This window comes from Podarcis muralis, chromosome 2 (genome assembly GCF_964188315.1).
Source record: "Podarcis muralis chromosome 2, rPodMur119.hap1.1, whole genome shotgun sequence".
NCBI lineage: Eukaryota > Metazoa > Chordata > Lepidosauria > Squamata > Lacertidae > Podarcis > Podarcis muralis.
Window position 1 is genome coordinate 82,654,834 of NC_135656.1, and position 26,589 is coordinate 82,681,422.

At 43.0% G+C, this 26,589-nt stretch overlaps 1 protein-coding gene across 4 annotated transcripts in view; it reads left to right on the forward strand.

Moving 5' to 3' along the window:
• Window positions 1-26,589, forward strand: part of FLNB (filamin B) — an 83,146-nt gene that overhangs the window by 41,561 nt on the left and 14,996 nt on the right. The window contains exons 15-34 of one of the 4 annotated variants that reach the window (XM_028719137.2): window positions 736-859; window positions 1,201-1,361; window positions 2,259-2,349; window positions 2,784-2,953; window positions 6,586-6,703; window positions 8,119-8,381; window positions 9,482-10,079; window positions 11,297-11,470; window positions 12,252-12,414; window positions 12,999-13,159; window positions 13,900-14,067; window positions 15,778-15,870; window positions 17,113-17,236; window positions 17,928-18,084; window positions 19,312-19,501; window positions 20,842-21,089; window positions 21,752-21,829; window positions 22,446-22,548; window positions 23,880-24,020; window positions 26,174-26,302. In XM_028719137.2, the coding sequence (XP_028574970.2) occupies window positions 736-859; window positions 1,201-1,361; window positions 2,259-2,349; window positions 2,784-2,953; window positions 6,586-6,703; window positions 8,119-8,381; window positions 9,482-10,079; window positions 11,297-11,470; window positions 12,252-12,414; window positions 12,999-13,159; window positions 13,900-14,067; window positions 15,778-15,870; window positions 17,113-17,236; window positions 17,928-18,084; window positions 19,312-19,501; window positions 20,842-21,089; window positions 21,752-21,829; window positions 22,446-22,548; window positions 23,880-24,020; window positions 26,174-26,302 (3,454 nt within the window). The remainder of the gene's footprint in view (window positions 1-735; window positions 860-1,200; window positions 1,362-2,258; window positions 2,350-2,783; window positions 2,954-6,585; window positions 6,704-8,118; window positions 8,382-9,481; window positions 10,080-11,296; window positions 11,471-12,251; window positions 12,415-12,998; window positions 13,160-13,899; window positions 14,068-15,777; window positions 15,871-17,112; window positions 17,237-17,927; window positions 18,085-19,311; window positions 19,502-20,841; window positions 21,090-21,751; window positions 21,830-22,445; window positions 22,549-23,879; window positions 24,021-26,173; window positions 26,303-26,589) is intronic. The other 3 variants (XM_028719138.2, XM_028719139.2, XM_028719141.2) reach the window with 3 other exon arrangements.

The following is a 26,589-nucleotide window of genomic DNA, read 5'->3' on the forward strand; positions in this document are numbered from 1 at the left end:
TGCTGCTGCTGCTGCTGAGCAGTGCCTGAAAATTCTGTTTCAGCCCTATTCCCCGAGCACCCTTGACCTCATACGAGGCTGTAGGGCAGGTCTGTGTGGTTTAGGCCAAAATGGTCTTGTAGGACAAATGGAGAAGCCTGGTGGGTCTGATTTGGATGTTCTCCACTGCTGCTGTAACCAAAAGTTCAGTCGCTTTGTGCCATTGTTGCACATCTTTATGTGCCACGCAAAAATATTCCCCTTTACTGAGGCCTTTGGCCATTAAACAATCTATGGCCTGTTAAAGCTTGGGTGGGGAAAACTGTTCTATTTTATTATTATGCTGTTTGTCATTATGCTTTTTATTACGTTTTTTATAATTATGCTCTGTAAAATGTGTTGTTAATGTTGTGCACTGTCCTAGGATCTTTTGATAAAGGGTGGTATATAAATAGAAATAATAATAATAATAATTAATAATGCACCATTAAAGATGTAAGGAAAGATTAGGAAAAGTTATGACCATAAAAAAAAGCAGATTCAAAAATACTCATGTTTTCTGGTCCTCTCAGTTCTTAAATCCATTTTTAACTTTGCCTCAGGTTTTGTTATTTTGTATTTAGTTCCCTGTTCATGATTTTATTTTGTCTCCACATTGTCGAATACTTACTGTAAGCCTTCCCTTTTATGGAGTGGCATACAAATGTTGTAATCAAAGTGGCTCCTCCTTTAATTTGATGAAATGTTCCCCCCTAGGTCCAGATTGGGCAAGGCAGTCATCCCCAGAAGGTGAAAGTTATTGGACCCGGGGTGGAGAGAACTGGTCTGAAAGCCAATGAACCTACTCACTTCACAGTAGACTGCACAGAGGCAGGAGAAGGTAAAACCAGAATCACTAACACCGTTAACCTAAGCTCTATTTGCTGCTGTTCCAGTGGAACTGTTCTAGAAAGAAATGTGCTAATGGAAGTGGCTGACAAAGCTGTTAAGTCTGTGTAAATGTGTTAAGCAGGAGTAGAGAGCCTTGGGCTCTTAAGATGTTGCTAAAATGCAACTCCTATCGGCTTTAGCAAACATGACCAATGGCCGGGGATAGTTGGGAGTTCAACAACATCTGGAGGGCCTTGACACCATACTGGGTGTCAAGCCACAACTACTGATACGAGGGAGCAGTTGTGAAGTCACTTTACTAACAAATTGATACTTTTGTTTTCTTCCTAGGTGATGTCAGTGTGGGCATTAAATGTGATGCTCACGTATTGAGTGAAGAAGAGCAGGACATAGACTTTGGCATCATACATAATGCTAATGATACATTCACAGTTAAATACACACCCCCTGCAGCTGGGCGCTACACTGTCAAAGTGCTGTTTGCTGGAGAGGTATGTAGTTATGATGGAGGGGGGAGTTGAGATGCCATTTTATATTGCTCTCTGGTTAGCTGAAGCTTCTGTACATATGACATTATCGTATGACTGATTTATTTTTAAGCTCTGTTTCACGTCTCACAAGGGTTCACACCTGAAGGTCCTCAGGGTGGTTTATGACAAAGAACAGCAATTATAAAAACGTATCTGGTAATATATAGAGATGGTTGTAGCAGATAAAAAACCACTTAATGGGCTCTTGATTTCATGTTCGGCAGTTGTTTCTGACTCCCTTGCAGATGTCACTAATATTTGAAGAGCAAAATTAATTTCAGTGCTTGCTCTTTAGAAATGAAACTTGTTTAATACACAGATAATACAAAAACGGATAAAAAATTTGATGTTCTCTTGCTCTGTGGCCAAGGACTGATTGTAGTCGGAACTGATTTAGCATCAGTTAAATAAAAATTTAGGGCACTTCTAAAAGGCACACACCAAGAAATAGGAATGCTCATTAAACCAATGGCAGAAAAGGTACCATGCAAAGCATCACTTCCTCTCTCTATGGCACTGTGACATTTGCTTGAATGACCACTTGAAATGTTCCATGACATGTGCAGGATCAGCATTTACCTTTTGACCTTCTGGAGCAGAAGATGAGATTAATATTGGGGTTTCCGGAGTACACACAAAGAGTTGATTACTTAAGGTGGTCTCTGCCACAAAAAGTTGATTTTATTTTGGTATTCTCTGTAAATAGAAGGAAATCAATAGCTTCATAGTCTGGTGTATGTTTGAAGATATACATTTTGGAAAGATGCCCCGGGTGTCTCGTGAGCTAGTACTTTTCTATTTTCTTACTTGAAAAGTAGACTTACATTGCAACAAAGCTTCTTCTTTTTTGTCTTGAAGGAAATCCCTACAAGCCCTTTCAGAGTGAAAGTGGAACCATCACATGATGCAAGCAAGGTGAAGGCTGAAGGGCCTGGACTAAGTAAAACAGGTGAGAGTTCACCTTAACTTGGTGAGTGTGGAAGTTGGGGCTGTCATGATAGCTGTTTGCTTATTTCTATTGTCTTCATATTAAAATTTGCGCATACTCCTTGTGCAGTGGACTCCCACTTAAGGAGAAGGGACTTCCTTTTCCTCTCCTCCCTCGCAGCTCCCTGCATGTGTCCAAATCCAAAATGTGTTCTTTAGCCTTAGGGGACTGCAGTGGGAAGGAGAAGGAAGGGGAAATCCACTAGGACACTGTTGTATCACACCTATACAATTCTGCATCAGTCCATTGATACAAAAAAACTTAAATCACAAAGAGTTCAGTTTGGTATTAGCCTGGCGTCTTCATTCTGTTAAAAGAAAAAGAAAGCATGACACACCTTCTTTCTGAATATGCCTTAAGGGGTGATGATAAATTCTACTTTTTCTCCCACTTAGGTGTGGAAAATGGGAAGCCAACACATTTCACTGTGTTCACAAAAGGTGCTGGAAAAGCCCCTCTGGATGTTCAGTTCAGTGGACCGATGGCAGGAGATGCTGTCAAAGATTTGGACATAATTGACAACTATGATTATTCACACACCGTAAGATACACTCCAGTACAGCAGGTAGGATTTCCTATAAGGGGTATTCATGTGATCTCTTCTGTCTCATGGCTTAGCCCCAGGCAGCATGATAGCAGGAGGACCAGAGGAGGAGACCATGATCTCCTCTCCCAGGGATGGTTTGGCTGAACTATCACCTTATGTTCAAAATTATGTTACCAGCTGCAACTTTCATTTTCGCCCCTAGTAGTATAAGTATAGTGACTGCTATGTGCTTCTGGTGAGTGGTGTTTCTGTTGATCCTTATACATCTCCTTCAGGCAAGCAGTAAAACAAAACTGAAAAACCCTACAGGTCATTCTGGATTGGATCTTTAACATCCTTACATGACTCTTCTTGTAATCCTGAGCAGAGCAGACACTGGTTTCTGCACTGCCAGGCATCTGTATTGGTCCATTGATACAGATGGTCTTTCATCTAAGCCATGTTCATTTTCACGCCGAGATGATCCTTTGGATATTTTGTGCACCTTTTAGGTGTCCATAATTTGGAGTAGCTGGGTTCTATAGGCTTTTGTTTTAGTTGGATCTTGGTAGCAGAGACGTCAATGCCAGCTTTCTCTTTGGCATGCCGCTCGTGACACTGGCTGGTGTAAATAGAACTGGAGTTTATGACTTCGGAAAACAGTGGTGCTGTGTACTATCCTCCAGCAACTTGCAGCAAGCTTGCAAGTGGTGGGGTGCATTTGAGGGACTGCCTTCAAAATATGGCTGACGCTTGTTGAATGTGTTCTTTGGAGGCCAGTTAACTGTTCCTGGCTTGCTTACACCTCAGAAAGTACTAATTTTTTCCTATGCTTACCAAATCCAAGATACACACGGATGACAGCTAAGCCATTTTACGCTTGAATCCTTACAGAATTGTAGAATTGTGGTTTCTACCCATTTGCATAGAGCCTTGTTTGTAAATGCTTCTTTGCATAAAAAGTTCACTGCATGTCCCAAGAACATCCCTGCTGGTTCAGGCCAAAGGCCCGTTTCATCCAACATCCTGTTCTCACAGTGGCTGCAAATGGGACTTGAGTACAACAGCACTTTCCACAACTCAGATTTCTAGCAACTGGTATTCAGAAGCATGATGACTTTGACAGTGTAGGCAGTACCTAGCCATTGCGGCTAGCGGCCAAGAATAGCCTCATCGTCCTTTAAAGTTATCCATGTTGTGTGTCATAAACTAGCACATTTAGGAGAAGACTACACTGGACCTTAACTCACAGATGATGCTGAATTATTTTTGTGCAGGGAACTTCTTCTGCATGGAGAGCATTCAAAAATGCGACCCGCTTTCTGGGTACAGTGTAGAATAATTGGCCCATGGGCTCCCAGCTTAGATAAAGGAAGCGGAGATAAACTCAGGAAACTGAACGCTGGCATTCTGCCAGCATTCTGTCAGGGATTGAAAATTATAGTAGGTGGTGGCACTGTTGAGAAATACTGCCATATTTGAACACTGCACCATATGTACCTTGCATTTTCGAAGCAAACGTTGATAGAGGTTCTGGAGGGGGAGGGGGAGAGTGAGCTGGTTAAAGTGAATAAGGGGTGGAGTAAGCAAACATTGCAGTCTGCTCTTTTGCTTTGTCAGTCTGCAAACATAGCAGTGACAAATACTGCTTATCAAACATTAAACTGCTCCGGGCCCTGTGAAAATGTAACTTCCATTCCCAAATGCCTTATCCAAGGGATTAATTTCCAGAACTGCCGCATTATATGCACCTTAGTCACAGGGAGTTAACATGCTATGCTTTGCTGGCCCGTGCCCAACTAGCTTAACTGAAAAATCTGAATTTCAAAGTCTTTTCTGTATAGCCAGCCTCTGTTCCTTCAAATTTATTAGCGTTCTACAGCAAATGAACAAAGGGAGGCTGAAGATTCTGGATGCATTAATCTTGTGACCATATGGGAACATTGCAGACGAATGCATGGCAGTTTCTAGGCAGCAAATGCTTCGTTTCTTGGCACCTAATTTAGCTGTTTTACAGAATCAAAAGTGAAGTTGACAGTCTGTCTTGTGGTGTTAATAGGTGCAGCTCAGACTGTAACGGACGAATGGGATACTGGGAAAGCAGGTTGCAGCCAACGTATGGGTGGCCTGTTTTGATGTCGTTGGAAATACCTTAGATACATAATGTTGGGATTTGAATGGGCTTGGTCTGTTAGGTTTAAACTATTGGAGTTGATATATAAAACCACCCTTTGCCATACACAAAGGTTTTATCAACTGAAGATTACCTTTGTAGATTATAAATTTGATAGTTACGGACTTGGGAAGTATACATATCCACATTATACACAGTGTAGACATCCATGTAGAGGTCAGGAAGGTGGCAACACAAGAATGGGCCTTCTCTGCAGTGGCTTCTTGTCTGTGGAATGCTCTCCCCAGGGAAGTTCGCCAGGCACCTTCACTATTCATCTTTAGGCACCAGACAAAAACATTCCTCTTCAACCAGGCCTTTGCCTGACCTGACATCCTATACCCTTTTTAATACGCTGGCTCTTTCCCGGGGGGGCGGGGGGAGATCTGGTTTTTGATTTGATTTTATGTAAGTGATTTTTAATGTGAACCACCCTGAGACCTTCAGGTATAGGGCAGTATAAAAAGGCAAAGGATCCCTGACAGTTAAGTCCATTCGCGAACAACTCTGGGGTTGCGGCGCTCATTTCGCTTTACTGGCCGAGGGAGCCAACGTTTGTCCACAGACAGTTTTTCCGGGTCATGCGGCCAGCATGACTAAGCCACTTCTGGCGAAACCAGAGCAGCGCACGGAAACGCTGTTTACCTTCCCGCCGGAGCGGTACCTTTTTATCTACTTGCACTTTGACGTGCTTTCAAACTGCTAGGTTGGCAGGAGCAGGGACCGAGCAACGGGAGCTCACCCCGTTGCGGGGATTCGAACTGCCGATTGGGCAAGCCCTAGGCTCAGTGGTTTAGACCACAGCGCCACCTGGGTTCCTATAGGGCAGTATAGAAATAAAATAAAACTGTAGAGGACCCCAACAGTATTTTTACACATCTATAAGAAGGGTAAAATAGCAAGCCTTAACCTGCAGAGTTGTCGTCGTGTTAATTCTGATGTTTTGCTTAGTGCTTGTATTAAGCCCTTGCACATTAACTGTAGCTAACTGATTTACAGTATCCTTGGTTCAAAAACTTGTATTTTGCTGAAATTTGTAGAAAATAGATTAGTTTGAAACACAGTAGGCTTAAGAGTGAAGCTAGCAAAATACGGGTCCTTATAGGGCATGACTGGGCACAGGCTTTCATCTATAACAGGGCAGAGCATCTTGGTATCCTAGTAAAAACATAGTAGTATTTTAGCCTTTAAATGCAGAACTTTAAATGCAAAAGCTTCATGCCAAGGCTGCATCTGCACAAAGCCTGCTTCCGCTACCAATAGGGATTTCTCCTACCAGTTATTTACTTGCCTCTACAACTTTGCTTGTATATACTACCGAACAATTTTAAGTAGAACTCTGGAGGTTTGGGATAAGCTTTTGCTTCCTGGTGTCTGAAGATATGCATGATGAAGTATTAGGGGGCAGTTGCATTTCAGACTCTGCTGCTGTGGTTTCTGGCTTGTAGCAAATATTGAAATCAGAAACAACGTTTTCCAATCTGTCCTATCTCTCTAGGGTAGCATGAATGTTCAAGTGAGCTATGGTGGTGATCCCATCCCCAGGAGTCCTTTCACTGTAGGTGTTGCTGCTCCACTTGACCTAAGCAAAATTAAAGTTAATGGCCTGGAAAACAGTAAGTAACCTAAGTAACATGAGCTTTTTTGTTTTGTTTTTTAACTCGTGTACAGAATAAACTTATCTGGAATGGTGGTCAAGATGTCAGTAGACACCTGAATTGACAGATATCACTGTTTTGTGTGTTGTGTAGAACTTCTGAGTTTGCTCAAACCTGAGAATTTTGGGTAGAGAATGGTGTATGTATATGTTCTCGCTGTTAAATTGAAATTGGCCATTCTCTGCTTTGGAAAGAGCAGCCCATTTAAGGCAAGTACTTGAAGCAAGAGTTCTGCCTGTATTGGCAATAAAAGAAGTTGCGAGCTTAAAGGTCAGCATTGACCTAGGACTTTCCTTGGATAAGTCCCGTTAAATGCCCAAAATGTGGGGTAAGGGGAAAAAAGTAAGGCGTTGAAGATTTCCTGAGTTCTGCCCATTAACCATGGGGAAGCAGGAATTCTTCTGGTTCTAAACCCTTCACCAAACCTTCCTGTATGATGTTTGCTCTTGCTAAAATCTACTCCCCATCTGCAGTCCCCTATGCTACACCCTGCAGTATTTCCTTGGAATTAGGGTTCCAGGAGTAAAGTGGAGAGGCAGGGCAACAGGAAACAGCATTCCATGAACAGAAGGCTGCTCATGGGTTGGATCCAAAGCATGCTTTATTTTTTAAAATGGATACACTGAGGGTTATGCAGAATTTTAGGTTGGTGATCATGTAGCATTTCAGATCCCATTTGATGACTTCCTGGAACATAGATGTGGAGATGATACGTTTTGCTCTACTACAGGCATAGGCAAACTCAGCCCTCCAGATGTTTTGGGACTACAACTCCCATCATCCCTGACCACTGGTCCTGTTAGCTAGGGATGATGGGAGTTGTAGTCCCAAAACATCTGGAGGGCCGAGTTTGCCTATGCCTGCTCTACCACTTTTCCAAGCCATTACTTGAGTTGATTGGCTTTTAAAGAAGGTGCGTTTGAATTTTAAGAACTTGAAAGACCTGCAGGCTCCTGAAGGGAGTGTTCGACTATTAAATACATTGAGCTACAATGAGGAGTTTTGCATCAGTGAGCACTGGACCTTAGGTTAACCAAACATTAAACTACCTTCTCCATTCTAGACTTCACATGGCACAATAATATTATGGTGAGGCGATGTGAAAATGGCCTATATAAAAAAAGAGTATCTTTAATCCTGAATGTGTTTCAAAATGAGTGTGTTCCAGTGAGCTGCAGGGGCAAGTCTCTGTTCTACTGAGTTAACTCTGGGGTTGGCTTGCAAAATGAAATAGTAACTGTACATATTTTGGAATGTACAGTCTCCCTATGTCGTTGTATTGATAGCCGGTATGAATTTTGTTCTGAATATGACCTATGGTCAGTGTAGAGAAAGAGAACATGCCATAACTGTGTCTCCTTTCCTTTCTGGAGGAGTCGAAGTAGGGAAGGATCAGGAATTTCTCATTGATTCGAAAGGCGCTGGTGGACAGGGCAAACTCGATGTGAACATCTTCAGCCCCAGCAAGCAAGCCGTGCCATGTCTTGTGGAGGCTGTAGCAGGCAAAGAGTGCAGCACTGCAAAGTATATCCCACGGGAGGAGGGCCTTTATCTAGTTGATGTCAATTATGATGGGAATCCAGTCCCAGGAAGCCCTTACGCTGTGGAAGCCACTCTGCCACCAGATCCTTCCAAGGTAAGCTGTTGCTAACCCTTGCCACATGGGTGGGTGAGATTTGGATGCTTCCATTGCTTGGCAAGTTGTGATGTATGTGCATTACACTGTTGAAAAGTGTGACAAGTGTTACCTTTAAGCAGAAGCCCTCAGACGCAAATTTGGGGCATGGGCCCACAGACATAGATGTGCATTTGCTAACCTTACATGAGTTTGAATTCAAATTTCACAGAAACTTAAACTTATTAACCACCCAAATTATTTAATTTTCACCCTCTCAGATCACCCCAGAGCACTTCCTCTTCAGTTAATTTGACCCAGTTTCCTAGCAGATCCTCCTTCAAATCAAATTGCCCTTACGCTATCCCCATTCATTACTCATTCAAATAGTCTATTGATATTTATCCCCCACCATTCAATTTCCCTCAAATTCATTATGGACTAAGAAATGTTCCAAAAGAGGTACAGCAATAGGCATGGATCTTAATTGTTTTCTCTCTTGGCGTTCTCATATATTACAAATTGGTAAATTTGTTAGATTGTGCAATGAGCTGATATAAGACATTACAATTTACTCAGAATTATTTTGGATCATCTGTGATTACGCATTAATGTCAGGCGTTTTGGTAACGATCTAAGCTTCTACGTTATTTTAATGCATGTTGAGCCTTGTAATAGCTGGCAGGATTAAAAGGCCTATTTCTTTCGTAGTTCCTGTTGAAGAAATGTTGGCAATTTCTGAAGAAGTTAATGATAAATCACATGGGACCGTTTTAGCTCTTGTTTTCCTTTGTGCTGATTGGGTCAACTCTCTTGCTTTCAAAACAGATTAGATTAATGAGAATCAAGTTGGCGGCAATATGCTAATTAGGCCAACTGTTGTGCAATGTCGCTACGTTTTCAAAATCGAAGAAAAAAATGTCGAGCTTGAAATCTTGCTGACTTGTGATAACGATAACTTGTGATAGTGATGATATCAGTACCTTTGAACAGTAGAAATACTGTTTGGTTCTTATACATTTATTTAGTGACTGCAGACCACTAACATAAGAGAACTCTAGAACTGGCTCCGATCCCTTCCTAGTTAAATACTTAATTCAGCACTTTCCTGTCCTTCCCAGGTGAGAGCCTATGGTCCAGGTCTTCAAGGAGGCCTTGTTGGAAAGCCTGCTGAATTCACAATAGACACCAAAGGAGCTGGAACGGGTGGCCTGGGGTTGACAGTCGAAGGCCCGTGCGAAGCCAAGATAGAATGTTCCGATAATGGGGATGGCACTTGCTCAGTCTCTTACCTGCCTACGAAACCTGGCGAATACCTTGTGAACATCCTCTTTGAAGATGTCCATATTCCTGGCTCACCTTTCAGAGCAGACGTTGAAATGCCGTTTGACGCTTCTAAAGTAGTCGCCACAGGCCCTGGGCTTGAACGTGGCAAAGTGGGGGAAGCGGGCTTGCTACACGTAGACTGCTCAGAAGCTGGGCCTGGGACTCTGGATATGGAAGCTGTGTCTGATTCTGGCTCCAAGGCAGATGTTGAGGTTCAGGATAACAAGGATGGAACCTACGCAGTTACATACGTCCCCCTTTCTGCCGGGATGTACACACTCAAGATGAAGTACGGCGGAGAACCAGTACCAAACTTCCCTGCACGGGTCAAAGTTGATCCGGCTGTGGACACAAGTCAAGTCAAAGTGTTTGGGCCAGGAATTGAAGGAAAAGGTATGCCTTCCTTAGTTTCTCTTTAGGTTTGTAGCACTTGTAGACTCTAGTTGGAAGGTACCCAAGAGTAATCTAGTCCAACCCCCTGCAATGCAGAAATCTCAGTTAGAGCATCCATGACAGATGACCATCCAACCTCTGTTTAAAAACCTCCAAGGAAGGAGAGTCCACCACCTCTCATGGGAGACTGTTCCACTGCCGAACAGCTCTTACTGTTAGAAAGTTTTTCCTGATGTTTAGTCGGAATCTCCTTTCTTGCAACTTGAAGCCATTGGTTCGAGTCCTACTCTCCAGAGCAGGAGAAAACAAGCATGCTCCCTCCTCCATGTGACGGCCCTTAAGATATTTGAAGATGGCTATCATATCTCCTCTAAACATACTCAGCTCCTTCAAGCGCTCCTCATAAGTCTTAGTTTCCATACCCTTGATCATCTTGGTTGCCCTCCTCTGCACATGTTCCAGCTTGTCAACATCCTTCTTAAATTGTGGTGCCCAGAATTGCACACAAAATTCCAAGTGTGATCTGTCTAAGGCAGACTAGAGTGGTATTACTACTTTCCTTGATCTGTATAAAAAAATTGTCCAGTGGCACCTTAGAGACCAACGAAGTTTGTTCTTGGTATAAGCTTTTGTGTGCATGCACACACTATACAGTGGTACCTCGGGTTATAAACACATCGGGGTGCAGACTCTGCTAACCCGGAAGTAGTACCTCGGGTTAAGAACTTTGCCCCAGGATGAGAACAGAAATTGTGCGCTGGCAGCAGGAGTCCCCATTAGCTAAAGTGGTACCTCAGGTTAAGAACGGACCTCCGGAACGAATTAAGTTTGTAACCAGAGGTACCACTGTACTTTTGTTGTCACTCGCATGACTCTTAACCTGCATATCCCAGTACATGCTTAGATGTCCCCTTGGCAGTTCACAGTGCTTTCCAGGAAAGCACCCTTCCCGCTACCAAATTGCATGGCTCACTTCCTCATTTCTGTGGGTTGGTAGTGACTCATGAGACTGTAGGAAAGCACCCTGGCAAAATATGGTTTAGGTGAGCAGGTTTGCGGGAAACTGCTTGGTTGGCATCATTCTTTCATCATACCATTTGGGTCTCTTGAGTACCACTGCTGTCTCAGAGCGGCTGAACCTATTTCCATGCAGAAGCACAGAATTCTTGGACATGGTTCTGCCATAAACAAAGCTGTTTCCCAACTTTATTTCATAGATGTTTTCCGTGAAGCCACCACCGATTTCACCGTAGATGCTAGACCCTTGACCACGACTGGCGGAGACCATATCAAAGCTCAGATTGCAAATCCCTCTGGAGCTTCCACAGACTGCCTCATCAAAGACAATGCCGATGGGACATATGCAGTAGAGTTCACGCCCTATGAAAGAGGTAAAGTCTGCTAGTTGCTACTGACTTGGGGAGAATAAGGGAAGAAATAGATCGTACTAAGTGGCACCATTCTATATTTTAACACACGTCGAAGGGCAGGTTTGCTCCAGGACAAGGGTAGCCAACTTGATGACCTCCAGATGCTGCTAGACTAAAACTCCCATCTTCCCTGACCATAGGCAATGCTGGCTGGAAGAGCCATAGCTAGGTGATCTTGCGGCCCTGGCAGAACCACCCATATTGTGCTCCCTAGCCATGGACAAATTAGCACTTCTTTCTGCCTCTCCACCAACCCACCACCTTCCACCCATCTAATTCACCATAAATTTGAAACCATTTCTTATGAGGCAATAATCAATATTTATAGTTATGGACATATTTTTAGCCAATTTTTCACCCCCCCCCATTGCCTGCACCCCTGGTGGGGGCGCACCTCACCAACCCCTAGCTACGGTCCTGCTGGCTGGTGCTCATGGGAGTTGTAGTTGAACAACATGGGGAAGGCACTACATGTTCTAGAGCAGGCACCCCCAAACTCGGCCCTCTAGCTGTTTTGGGACTACCATCATCCCTAGGTAACACAACCAGTGGTCAGGGATGATGGGAACTGTAGTCTCAAAACATCTAGAGGGCCGAGTTTGGGATGCCGATCTAGAGTAAACTCTTGCATTCTGAAAATAGTTAATTCAAATAAGATGGAGACTAATGGTCAAACACCTGTGATGTAACTTTTGCAATGCTTCAGAGACTTCCCCAGTAAATGTTCGTCTTCTGTTTGCAGGTCCTCACACTGTTGAAGTAACCTATGATGATGTTCCTGTACTAAACAGCCCTTTCAGGGTTGATGTTACAGAAGGATGCCATCCTTCTCGGGTGGTGGCCCAAGGAGCTGGGCTACAAGAAGCCTTCACAAATAAACCAAACCCATTCAATGTTGTCACTCGGTAAGTATGATGGACTGTTTTCTGATACGTTAATGTGGGCAGAGTAAGCTGCGTATTTGTAAAATAAAGTTGGAAGATCTGACTGTAGATGCATGAAGTAGAATTGCGGGTGTCCTTGCCTCTCCTCCCAAAGTAGCTGATTGACAGGGACGTGCCATGGGCTAGGTACAAATAGCAAGAAGGAACTTAGAGATCTTGACATTACCACAGGCTTAAACATTGTCATCTTCCTTACAAACCCGCCCACACACCTTCAACTCGCTGCTTTGATTCTTGATGACTTTCCCCAGACTGTCTTTGGGTGATTCACACGCCTGCCAAGTAATGTCCTCACCAATGACTTCAGAATTCCCCAGGCTAAATTGGACTTTAAACTGAAGAAACCATTAATCAATCAACATGTAGACCTACCTGCATTACAGGTTCTTATTCTTCTCAACTGTCTAGTAGGCTACTGTCATTCTGAGAGAATGCAGCAGAGAACAATTAGTTGCAGTCATGCAAAGCAAAGTGGGCTCTTGACTTTAAAATGCTGTAATAGAAACATGTTAACTTTTTTTTAACCTTTTCTTAAATGCTTGCAGAGGGGCTGGAATTGGCGGCCTTGGAATAACTGTTGAAGGACCCTCAGAATCCAAAATAAGTTGTAAAGATAACAAGGATGGCAGCTGCAGTGCAGAATATATTCCTTACGTTCCAGGAGACTATGATGTCAACATAACTTATGGGGGCGAACACATCCCTGGTAAGACAGCTTGCATCCTGAGGTTGGATTCAAAGTAAAAGCCTGTGAACTCACTTTCATATTGGAGAACACTTCTTTTTTTAAAGGATGTTGTAATGTATAATAAATAATGTGTGTTGCATTTGAATTCCCAGTGGGAATCAGCGTCTCATAGCAGAGCCTTTAGATTTTTGGGAATACAAAGCAAATAGTCATATTGACCTATAACACAATAGTAGTATATTTTGCTGCTATTTAACCGCTACATAAGAATTTGTCTTACACAGAGTCCACCTAGCTCAGTGTTGTCTATACTAACCGGCAGCAGCTCCCCAAGTTTTGAGTTTGGGGGTATCTCTCAGCCCTACCTGGATTGCCCAGAGATTGAGAATCTGGGATTTCTTGCATGCGAAGCTGATGCTCTGCCACTGAGCCACTGCTCTACCCCAAATGTATCTAAAGATTTTGTGGTGGGTGCTAGAACCAACTTTCAGTGCCCCAAAACATATTTTTCTCACCTCATTAGAGCATCAAGTTCACATTGCATACAGTCCAATTTCAATTAAAATTTAATCCTTATCCATCTAAATAGCCAGAATAAATCTGATTTAAGTTGCTCACTTTTATCAGGATAGTCATCAGTGGGGAACCAAGAGAGCAGTGTGAGAGGAGCTGGGCTCCTTAGGGATGGCTGTTGACGCACCTTTACACAAGTTGCTACATTCCCCTTTGTACTGAGCTAGCACTTGCTTCATTGGCAGGCAGTCCATTTAAGGTTCCTGTAAAAGATGTCGTTGACCCCTACAAGGTGAAAGTGTCTGGACCAGGCCTGGGAACAGCAGTCCGTGCCGGAATTCCCCAGTCGTTTACTGTAGATACCAGTAAAGCTGGGGTAGCACCACTTGAGGTTACAGTAACAGCGCCCAGAGGTAACGTGTTCCACTGCAATCGCTTGATATTTCTTTTAAATGAGTTGTATGATTAGCAGAAGTCATCACTTGGAAGCACTTGAATGGTAACTGGTAAGAGTTGTTGAATTGGAAGTACTAAGAAAAAGTAGCATCGTGTACAGTTCTGAAGTGCAAAGTTTTGGGTACTGCTGATATAGCTATTACTCTGTAGTGCTTCAGAAAGTTGGGAGCTTCAGTAATCAAGGTGCTCCTTTATAACTCAGTTGGGAGTCTTCAAGGCAAGTCTAGTGTTTAAACAGACATGGGAGGACAGCAGTTTGAGTACAGTTGTACCTTGGAAGCTGAACGGAATACATTCCAGAAGGCCGTTCGACTTCCAAAACGTTCGAAAACCAAATTGCAGCTTCTGATTGGCTGCAGGAAGTTCCTGCAGCCATTCAGAAGCTGCGGAAGCCCCATCAGATGTTCGGGTTCCAAAAGAATGTTCACAAGCCAGAACAATCACTTCTGGGTTTGCGGTGTTCAGGAGCCAAAACGTACGAGTTCCAGGACGTTCGACAACCAAGGTACAACTGTACATGAAACTTGGAGTGGAGCATATCTGGTCATTGAACAAACTTCTTGCACTAAGACAATATGCTTTTCAACCAACAATCCCGCTAACAAGTCACTGTAATCAAAAAGCGGCAGACAGGAGTATTAATATTTGATTGTTTTCATGATATATTGATTTGCATTTTTGTTCTGTTGTGAGCCGCTATGAGAACATAAATTTAAATAATAAAAGCAAATGGTACATGCTGATCCAAATATATTAATGTTGGGGTTTTGTTTTTTAAAAAATCAAGGTAGCTCAGGTAAAAATAGTACTGTATACTCTTAGGGTGGTGAGAAATGGTCTAGGATCACCGGACAGCTGAACGGGGGTAATCTGCGTTTTGAAACACTTCTTGGCTACCTTGAAGGGCCGCTTACAACCTGTTAAAGATACACCACCGCTTACTCTGTATTTGTGAATGTACTCTGGCTGCCTTCTCTGTGAAGTGCCCTGATCCTTGATAAGAGCATGTAGAAAGACTGAGGGAGGAAAGGGGACAGAGGTGAAGGCCTGAGGAAAGCGCTGTGAGGGGGTGGCTAGGAAACAAGGGTTGGAAGAAGGAACAGCCTGATGGGATGAGGGCTAGTGGAAGAAGCCCAAAGCAATTCTGATGTTACTAGATGCTAAGCACTCTTGCGTGTCAACTATCTAACATTGCCAGATATAGAATGTGAATGCATTGAACGTCAGATGAATGAAGCCCCTGCCCCCAAATTGTAATTAGGTCCCCTCTCCTACCTCATTCTTCCAGTTACTGAAGACCTAACAGGCTTTTATTTAATGTGTTCTGAGTACTGCAGACTTATGCAAGAATACTTGAGTATGTAAAATACTTCTTGGAGCAAGTACATTTCAGCTGTTGGCAGATCTAATTCAGCTTCATCTTAAGTCTTTCTTCGCTGAAGTTGTGAAACTCAGCCCAAGGGCCAGGGGAGGCAATGGCATTTGGAATTAAATTGCATGTACACTGCACACCGTGAACCTATGCTGAACGGGATGCACTTGGTCTAACATAGCCGTTGCATGAATAACCACCTTTTGTGTAATTGGTTTTAAGGCAAACATGTCTCAAGGGACAACTGACAGAGCTCTGATTTTGTATTACTAAGTTAATAGCTTTTTAATTCTAGCTGATGAGCCGGATACCCAGTCATGGCGCAGTCCGCTGAAAGCAATTTCAGAGTTCTTTAAAGGTGACCCACAGGGTGAATCTAATGAGACAGGTTTGAACTTTTACTAACTAATTACCTGTGCCTCCAGCAAATCCTCTAAACTGTATAAAGTGCTGCTGTGAATGAGCTTAATTGAACTTCTGTGCTTAACTGCTGCTGTACTATTAATTCTCCACTGAGTTATCCTTTTTACTAAACAATTCCTTGTTTGATTTATATGCACACTTACTTTGGTCCTTGATCTAAATTGTAACTGCAGGCAGTTCTAATCACGTTTGCAACTAATCTTGTGAAATAGCTGTGTGTGCAAATCCACATATCTTGATTTTCTGGGAATAGGTCCTTGGAGCTCTTCTTACCTTGAACTAGCCGATCATAACACTTGTTTGACAGCACCAAATTTTGTTGACTGCGCTCAACTTCTCAATGTCATACTGAGGGGTAGAGCCTAAAGAAGGCAGGGTATTTTTTCCCCATTCTGCGCCAGTTTTCATATGTTTATTCATATGTCAGTTTGATCCCATTTCTACATTAATCTGCATTTTTTATGTAAAAAAGCATGAGCATTTGTATTCAAATACATATTGTCATAATAAATACTTTAAAATGCATATTTTATCAGTTTCTCAACCTTTTAAATGCTAAAATATGCAGTTTAATTTTTTACACATTTTGCTGTTTTTGAGAAGTGTTTTGCTGCAAAATTTGGAGAGCTGTTCTGATCTTTGTATTAATCTGGGAGGTGCAAATTGATTTGGTTTGCTCATCGATGCAGACCAAATAAATCTCTCCTCCATCCCTGGGTTATAACGAAAGTTACTAACTATTCCAGACTAACACGCAGTACTGAATTGGATGTTGAGCCTAATCAGTAGTAGTGTTTAAATAAAAAAAGTCTTCCTCTTTCTGGAAGCTTATATTTAAATGTGCCCGATAACTGACCTAACCAGCTGTATAATTTTGGAACAATAAATCACTCCAACCCCTATTTGATGGGGGTTTCTTAGCTTACAGCCATTGGAGTTGAGCCAGCCAAGGAACTGCTAGTGATTTCACCTCTCTCTAATTGATGAGGTCACAGACTGGGAATGATAGGAATAAATTGGCTTATCTGAACAGACCACAAAGCAGATGTCTCTGCAGATTTCTTTGCAAGCAGTGTGTGTGTGTCTGTGTGTGTGTGTGTGTGTGTGTGTGTTGGTGCTCAAAGCGGCAAAAATTGCTTGTGTGTCATTGAGGCCTTTGATGAGAAGGTGGCCAAAGGAACTGAAATGTGGTCTTTTTACTACTTAGGCTTGGCAGAACCTGTAAATATAGTTGACAATGGTGATGGCACCCATACAGTAGCCTACACACCTACGAAAGAAGGTCCCTACACAGTTGCAGTAAAATACGCAGATGAAGAGATTCCTCGCAGGTAAGAGTGGGGTGCAGGAAACAAAGCTTATTGTGCAAACTGCAGTGCTGTTGGCTGGCCTCCAAATTTGAGGTGGGTTGCATTGTTGTTCATGAGCTTAGTCTTTGCACTTCATTTTGGTAAAGAGGCTTCAAAGAAATGCTTCTACAGCAAGGACTTGGTTCCTCCTGGTGGTTGTCAGAGAGGGGGAAGAGGCTACAAAGAGCTGGGCATTTCCTTGAACTGTAGAATCTAGCAAACATTCTGTAACTAGCCCAGTGTTTGCTTCTGCCAAGGACCAGCTTGTTTATTTATGTGCTGCTATTATTGCTTGAATGCCAAAATAGGCTTCCGAGAAGATTTACAAAGCACCAAAACGAGTTACACAAGCATTAAAATGCAAGTGCCCGTCGCTGAAAGGCACAACGAAACAACACAGCAATTAAAAACAGGGGTCAAAAGATCTCTAGGGAATGCCTGCGTAAACAAGGGTGTCTGTCCCACTCTCTTCCCCAAATGTCTAGTAGGTTTGTATGTATAGTAATGAGTGGTTCCCTAACTCCTACATCAAAAAGGTTCCGTGACTAATCCAGTGTCTGGCCTTCGACAATAATCTCGTACCTTTGTTTAACATTCATGCTGGTGAGGCATCAACTTACATAAACATTCATGATCTTCAGTGCTGAAATATGTCGCTCTGTTCTTTCAACAGCCCGTTCAAAGTTAAGGTGCTTCCAACATACGATGCCAGTAAAGTGACGGCGAGTGGGCCAGGGCTAAGCTCCCATGGGGTTCCTGCCAGCATGCCCACTGAGTTTGCTGTTGATGCTAGAGATGCAGGCCAAGGACTTCTCTCAGTGCATGTGACCGTAAGATACAATTTCTTCCTACTGTTGACCATTTAACACAGGAGCTGAATCTTCACACGCTGAACTCAAAGACCCCTGGTATTTTCAGTAGGAGAACTAGAATGTTTCCTTCTGATGCACTGCTGAGCATCACTGGGGGTTCAACAGGGCAGGCCTCCATTCAGCAGTGCCCTTAAAACTTTACTTTAAAAGTATCAGTGGGCAAACTTCGCTGACTTTATATATCACCCAAATTTAGCAAGGCTGCTGTGTGCTGACTATTTCTAGGCAAAGCTTGTGGCTCCTAATAGATAGAGGATGCCCTGGACATAGTACAGTGCTTTTTGGTGTGAACTATTCCTAGCCTTTTCAGATCCCCATAAACTAGGCCAGTCTGCAATTTTCACCATGAATGAACATAGACAAGGTTTTGTGGAAGGGCCAGTACATACTTCAGAGGTAATCATAGCTGTTCTGGGCTCTGTTTCAAGGCAGCTTTGTCATGAGCATTTGCAAAGACAAACCTTGGTTTCGAGGGATGCTAGTTAACCCCCACAGTCCATTAAAGCAAACAAGTATGTATTAGCCAGAATAATGCATGGTGTCCCACTCCCCTGTCTAATAAGCAGTGCTATGAAAACTTGTTATAAAAATATAATGGAAGAGTAGAGCTTGCATTTTACCCAGAGGACCTTTGACTTGCAGCTATTAGTCAAAAACTGCACAGATACAACACCTAAAAGCTGTCTGGTGACATTATGATATGCAATAGTCTTGCATTAGACTCCTGTTTCAGTATAAACCTAGATCATTCTTAAACAGAAACAGGTTAACAAAAATGACTGCTTCCAGTGTAACATGGAAAGTGTTTGCATTACCCACAGAAGCAAGCCAATTGTACATTGCTCATCCAAAGCCTGTGATATTTCTTGCAGGATCCAGGCAATGTGGATATTTACTGCCAAATCTTGTCCTAAGGATTTTTTCTTGTCACAAGATTGGCTTTTACAGGCAGCAACAAATCACATTTGTTTGAACTTCCATGTCAACCTCAAACTGCCCTTTGATTGCTTAAATACCAGGTCCCCTTGAAAATAAAAAACAGCATGTTATAGAAATTGTCAAGTTCAGGGTAAACCTGAAGTTCAGATGTAAACCTGAACGTCTGCTGTTTTTAGAGCTTACGCTCTGGGTCTTCTTTGTGATTGAGGCTTTCTTGCTGATTGTGGCTTCGCTTCTGGCATTCAGGACCAAGAAGGCAAACCAAAGAGGGTTGATGTCCAAGACAACCAAGATGGCACTTATGCAGTGACTTACCTCCCTGACAAGACTGGTCGCTACTCAGTTGGCATTAAATACGGTGGGGACGATATTCCCCTTTCTCCATACCGAATCCGTGCGTCACCAGCAGGAGATGCTAGCAAGTGTCAGGCAACAGGTAAATTCGTTCTGTTTTCTCACTGTAAGCAAGTGTTTTATAAGAGTACCGGAGTCAGGCAAGCTATGCAAACTGCTCTCCTAAAAGCCTATGCACAGATATATTGAAGTGAAATGGGCTACCTGCCCTATATGATCAGCACACATACTTAAACAGTAACTTTTAAAATCTGCATTTGTGCCAAGATGGCATTTTGATGTACAGCCTTTAAACAAACAAAATGCCTTGCACTAGGTCTGACTTTTGGTTCATCTGGCTTAGTTTTGCCTTACACTGACTGGCAGTAGTTTCATGTAAAGGGCCTTCTCAGCCCTACCTGGAGATGCCAGGGATTGAACCTGAGCCCTTCTGCATGCAAAGCAGATACTCTACCACTGAGCTGCACTCCTTCACCATGCACAGTGATTCCCCTTGGTGATTGCAGCTTGATGCAAGAATAAGTTGAGCCCAAAAGTCTGCTGCAGAATTAGTTCAAAGTGGAGCCTGTGGCCAGATGCCAACTGTGGGCCCCCAATAGGCATCTATTAAGCACAAAGAATGTGGAAGTGTTGGTAAGCATGCCAGTCTCTTAGGAAAGCATCCATTACAGCCTGCAGCAAAGCTCTAATGCTGGAGCCTAGGGTTGACTGCAGGGAAAGACCATGTTTGCACCAAAGGAGTGACTGCACTGTTGCCTTGATCCACAGCGGTCCGTTTCTGGTAGGGTGTATGTTGTGACATCTTCTGGTTGTTTAACGGCATTAAGGGAGCACAGTGGGCTTCAAGGGAAAGAGCAGCTGTCTCTGCTGCAATAACCACCTACTTCTTTTCCCACTCCCCACCTTACAACCAGCAACCTGTCGTTTGAAAGCTGACACAAGGATCATGCTTTCTGCATGAATAAAGATTTGTGTTGCTCATGCAGATGGCAAATCGTGCAGGGCTCCTTTAAAGTTAAGCCAAACTACTTTAGTGTTCACAAACTTACAGACCTCTCCTTATCAAAGTATGCTGTCATACGCTGATAAACATTCTCATCTGTAAAACATTGCTGTCTTGTGTGAAAAATGCTTTTGATGTGTTACGAGTGCCAGATAAAGGAGAAATGGATCTGGAGGTGCAAATGAATCTCTTCCCCACTTCATCCACCTCCACATGCACCCAGGGGACCTTGCGCTACAGCTGGGCTGGTTTGCAAAGGTTTCATGACAAAAGCCTGGTTTAGGCTTGCTTGTCTGCAGAAGTTTCGATTAACTTGCTGTGTTTCATAATGCAGGTGTCCAAAAGGAAACTGTACAGGACTTTCTTGGCATAAGATATGAGAATCTGCTCTGATGCTCACCATAGCATTTATCTCCCAGGTCCTGGCATTGCAGACACAGTGAAGTCAGGAGAGGAAGTTGGCTTTGTGGTTGATGCTAAATCTGCAGGCAAGGGCAAAGTGACATGCACTGTCCTGACACCAGAGGGTACAGAAGTCGAAGCAGAGGTCATTGAAAACGAGGATGGAACATACGACATCTATTATACAGCTGCTAAACCAGGAACCTATGTAATTCATGTCCGCTTCGGTGGAGTGGACATTCCAAACAGCCCCTTCACTGTCATGGTAAGATGCCTGGCTTTTGGTTTTGAAACCCTTTGCGTGAACTTAAGAGTAGACTGATAAGTAGTGAGTACGTTAGCTTTAATAAGTCACATGAAGTTTGACACACAGTCGTTTGCAGCCTGTTAGTCCAATCCTTATCAAGAGGAATGAGAAGAAAGTTCTGTTGAGTTCAGTAGGACAAACTCACAGGTAAGTGGTGCTAGGATTGCAGCCTAAATTAGCATTGGAGTGAGCTGAGTGTTTCGCCTGTGTGGTTCTTGTGGACAAAGCAGTGTTTTTTTCGGCTATGAGAAATACTACCTCACAAAACCCTAGTGTCGGATACCATTCTTCTGTTCAGATGTGCTGTTGTACCACTTTCCCCCTTGTTCAGGGCTCTTCGCCGTTGTGGTCCCAGCTAGTTGGGAACTGTGAGCAAGAAGTCAGCCCAACACAGAGTGCTTGCACAAGAATGGAGTTCTGTCCCAAAGGGCTTTGGGGCACATTCTCGTTTTGTGTGGAAGAGAGGGAAGGTGGCTAGCTTGGAAGTGCCATGGAACCCTTGCATTCTGCTTCTGGTGTAGCTGCTTTCATATGTACCTCTTAAGTTGCGATGTTTTTTTATAAGCTCTATGAATGAAGAGGGTTTTTAAAACTATACCTTGCCTTTTGCCACTAACTAGGCTACAGATGCAGATGAAGTTGCAGTGTTGTCTCAGGAGCCACTAAATGCAGCATGTCCCCCTGGATTCCATCCCTGGGTACCTAGTTTTGTTTTTTACACTGTCTTCCGTGTTCCATGCAAGAGTTGACATCCTGCCTCTTGGGTCTGTTTAAGCTTGCTTTCTTGTCATATCTTACTGGTGATCAAAAAGCTACTTTGGGGCAACTTGGGTTTGATTCAGAACCTTCCTTCATATATATATATTTAACAACTCTTAACATCACAATCATTTAAAACGGTGCATCTATGGTACTTTGTCCTTAGGGAGCTATTTTCTTCTTGACTTCAGATGGTGAACGGCTTCTTCCTAGAGTATTGTCACTGACCATGTTGCTCTGGCTTTATGTTTTGGTTTCTCTTCTGCTCTAAAAAAACCACAACTTTCTTCCAGACCATAGCCAGCTTCAGTGTTCCTTTGGACGGAGCTATCCTTGCATCTTTTACTCTTCCATTTTGTATGTTTTTAAAACTCTCTTCTGAATGTTTTTCGCGTTAAACAATGAATGGGAGCGAAGCTTTGTGTGGTGGTCAACAGTCCGCAGTTGAGTGGTGTCTTCATTCTGGATGCAACTGTCTGGACTGACCAAATATAGCTAAGCAAACTGTTTTGTGCTAGAACTCCTAAAATGACAATAACTTTTTCTCCACAATAGGTCACAGAAGAAGCTTATGTTCCTGATGGTGACATGAATGGTCTTGGGTTTAAGCCCTTTGATATGGTCATTCCTTTTGCAGTAAGAAAAGGAGAAATAACTGGTAAACAAGCTTTCAGCACACAGTTGATGACTCTCTTTAAAGCAGTGGTGAGGACCCTATGGCCCGCCAGATGTTGGGCTCTTAACTTCCACAGTCCCTGACTGCTGGTTGGGGCTGATGTGGGTTGGAGGCAACATCTGGAGAGCCACAGAGTCTCCATCCCTTAGTTAATGTCAAGGAAAATGCCTTGCCCCCACCTGTCTTTTGGGTGCCCCTTGCATGGCTCAGTAGTTTAGCTTTGTAATACATTGTAATAGAAGCATAGATTTCACCCTGAATATAATCTTTCAAAAAGATTGCGCTATTGTTTGTCCTTAGCAGAGCTGGGAGGAGATAAAAATGAAGCTCTCCTAGATTGTCCTGTCCTTGTTCCCCGCTGCGCAAGTCTATTTAATCTGCTCTTAAGCATCATCCAGCTCTTCATTGGGGCCTTCGATTATTATTTCTTATTATTATTTATTGAATTTCTATATTGCTCTTCATCCGAGGATCATGGAGCGGTTCACAATATAAAAACACAAAAATACATACCATAACAATTATCATTATTGTTATTTATTGAATCTGTATACCACCCTTCATCCGTAGATCTCACGGCTGTTCACAACAAAAACAAGAAAAAGCCTTGCACAAAATGCTAAAACCAAAGCGCCTGAAAATAATATCCCACCCCATCACTGTTAAAAAGGCCATAGATTGTTTAATTTGCCAAAGGTCTGGTTGAAGAGGAACATTTTTGCCTGGTGCCTAAAGGTGTTACAATGAAGGTGCCAGGCGAACCTCCCTGGGGAGAGCATTCCACCAAGTGGGAAGCCACTGCAGAAAAGACCTTTCTCATGTTCTCCAGATCTCTTATGGAGGAGACACACAGAGGAGGGCCTTTCATCATGATTGCAAGGTCCGGGTAGGTTCATATGGGGAAAGGCTGGTATTGCGGTTCTGAGCTTGAAAACAGTCAGCTTTGGCAGGCCATAGCAAACTCTATAGAGAGTTGTAGATGCCACCAGGCCCTGATGGCTTGATGGATTTTGTCTGTCTAAGCCAACCTTCAAGGACACGACTTGTGTTAAAGAATATTAGCGTGTTATACTCTGGTCATTATAAGAAGAATAAATGGATCTCCAAGCCTTAATGCAGGAGAATTTTTGGAATGCTTTCAAAGAAATGCAGGGAAACCTTTGCACCTTTGTATAACCTCCCCCTCCTCTGTTTATATGAGTGAAAGGGGGGGGCAATACCATGCGGATTTGAGTTTGAAAACATCAAAACACATGGCTTTGCCTTTTGAAGTATTGTGCAGTTTGAGTTCAGTTTGAGCCTTGTGTTTTCAGGGGAAGTTCACATGCCCTCGGGGAAGACTGCACCAGCAGATATTGTTGATAACAAGGATGGCACTGTAACCGTCAGCTATGCCCCTGTTGAGGTTGGATTGCATGAAATGCATATCAAATACATGGGCAGTCATATTCCAGGTGAGTGCCAGCTGATCTCAAATCAGTGCTACGTTATGTTACAAGAACTCAGCTGTTGTTGGTTTGCTGCATTTGCCGTTGTTGAGGGCTTCATTTATTCACACTTTTTCTTCAATTGTGGACACTTCAGTCCTATGAGTTGCCTTGGTCTAGGGTTGTATTGCATGCCTCGTATGGTGATGGCAGCTGAGTGAAGGCAGGAGGAATTCTTAGTGGGTTTACAGCCTGTGCCAGACTTAAAACAGATTTGGCTTTTGTGGACAGAGTTTTGTGGCCTTACTTTTGCAGTTAGCTTGGAACTTATAATTAACTTATTTTAGTGAGGAGGTACTACAACTAGAATTGAGAAAAAGTTTTGAAATGCATGTGTAAAATATTAGGCCTCCTTTGCTTAAACTATAATCTGTGGAAAGGATCAAGCTATAAAGAGCTCAGCCCAATTTCCTAGTGAAGTACTTACGCTGCCAGTTTTGACTGCCTGCGCCACTTTTGCTGGCTGACTCGCATGCATCGTCTTCATTGAGAAGTTGTAAAAATGAAAGCTGAATACAATCCATCTGGCCTTCCCCCCCTCCCCGCCTTCTCTCTTAAGCCAACACTATTAGCTAGCTTAAGGTTTACTACTTGGCAAGAATTTTCAATTAATTTTATCTGGGAAAATTGACAAATCCCTGGTAGTTCAGCTTTTGCATACATATTCTCCTGGCTTACTGGTATTGATACAACCAAGAATTCTGCATGGATATTTTTCCTCTTTGGCATGCTGGTGCTTCGGGGGTCATACTCGGTGCCTTTCCGCACCTGTATTGCCGCTGCTCAAATAATTTCTATTACATCGCTTAGAGTTTTGTGACTAAGCAGCTTTCTAAATAAATAAAACCGAAAGAGGTGGATGTCCTGTTCCATGCTACCTGTGTGTACAGCTCCTTATCTACTCTTGGAAGCGGCATTGCAGCTTTCTGCCCGTGTCAAAAGGGGCTTTTTGTTCCTTGAACTGGGGCACATCCAGACCAACTGGAGCCGGCTCATAGCTTTTGGGGACAGGGACACGTTCAGCTATTTCAGCTTTGAAGCCTGTGGCAGAGCTAGAAATAGAAGCGCCAGTTAAGTCCCAGCCACAAGAACAGTCTCTGCATAAATCTGGACTTTTTTTATTATAAAAAAAATAGCATTGGCTTTTTTATGTGCTCCATGATGACTGGCTTAGTGAACCTCTGGCAAACTCAAACTTCACTGGCAGCAACCAGTTGATAAATTTGTAAGGAATAGGATCCTTTACATGGGCATGACCAAGGACCTGCTATTTGCTTGCTGGTAGAAAGCAACTGCACGGGACGGTTGGAGTCCCTGCTGTGTGGATGTATAAGCTGGGAGGTGTAAGGCAAATTCCTGTGGGAGACTTTGATGGAGGGCTGGGTGCTGCATATGTTCATTATTTGCGGTAGTAGGCTTTCTAGAGTGCTCTAGTACACTTTGGGGCAGTGAATAAATGTGAAACCTAAATGGAAACTAGTGAAACACTGAAATCAGAGGAGGATAAAGTTACTGGAACTGAGCAGAAGGCTTGAAAACTTTCCTAAATGCTCATGATTGACAGTGGATCTTGCATTTAATTTCTTGCAAGGCTCTCCAGCATCAGAGGCATCATGCCTCCATATATGAATGGCTGGACAACTGCAGCACAAGAGAGCGGTTGCCCCCATGTCCTCCTGCTTGTGGGTTTCCTAGATCAGTGTTTCCCAACCTTGGGCCTCCAGCTGTTTTTGAACTACAATTTCCATCATCCCTGACCACTGGTCTTGCTAGCTAGGGATGATGGGAGTTGTAGTCCAAAAACAGCTGGAGGCCCAAGGTTGGGAAACACTGTCCTAGATAAGCATCTGGTTAGCACTGTGGCAAATGGATGCTAGAGTAGATAGATCTTGGTCTTATATAGCAGCGGTCTTAATACGTAGCATTCTCTGTCATACGGAAGGGAATATAGGGAGGGACTGAAAATAAATTCTGTGTGTGCAAGCTTAAGACGTATTAAATTGCTGAGTAAACACACAAATTTATATTCGTTCTCTTTGGAGAGATGTACAAAAAGATGTTGAAATAATTTAAATATCCTATCTCAAGTGTGTTTATGCATAGTTTTTCAACCTTTGCAGAGAGCCCTCTACAGTTCTATGTGAACTATCCCAACAGTGGAAATGTAACTGCTTACGGACCTGGCCTTGTCTATGGTGTAGCAAACAAGCCAGCAACCTTTACCATAGTCACAGAAGATGCTGGTGAGGGTAAGTGGTCTATTCCGTAGTCTGAAGAATTTACTTGACATGAATCCTGTTTGAGTTTTGGTGCAATGTTTAACTTCCATGTAAGCATGCCCCAAAATTTAAATTCCGAGGCGGATGCTATAATCAGACTTCATAGAGGTTGAATAGAAATAATTCATCATTTTCTTCATTTCCCCAGTAAATTTAGGGATCCATAAATATACCAGTGCATGGTTCAACATAGCATCACTAACAGATTGTATTTCTGAAGCATTTTGCAGATTACATGATGTGTTACAACTGTCCCA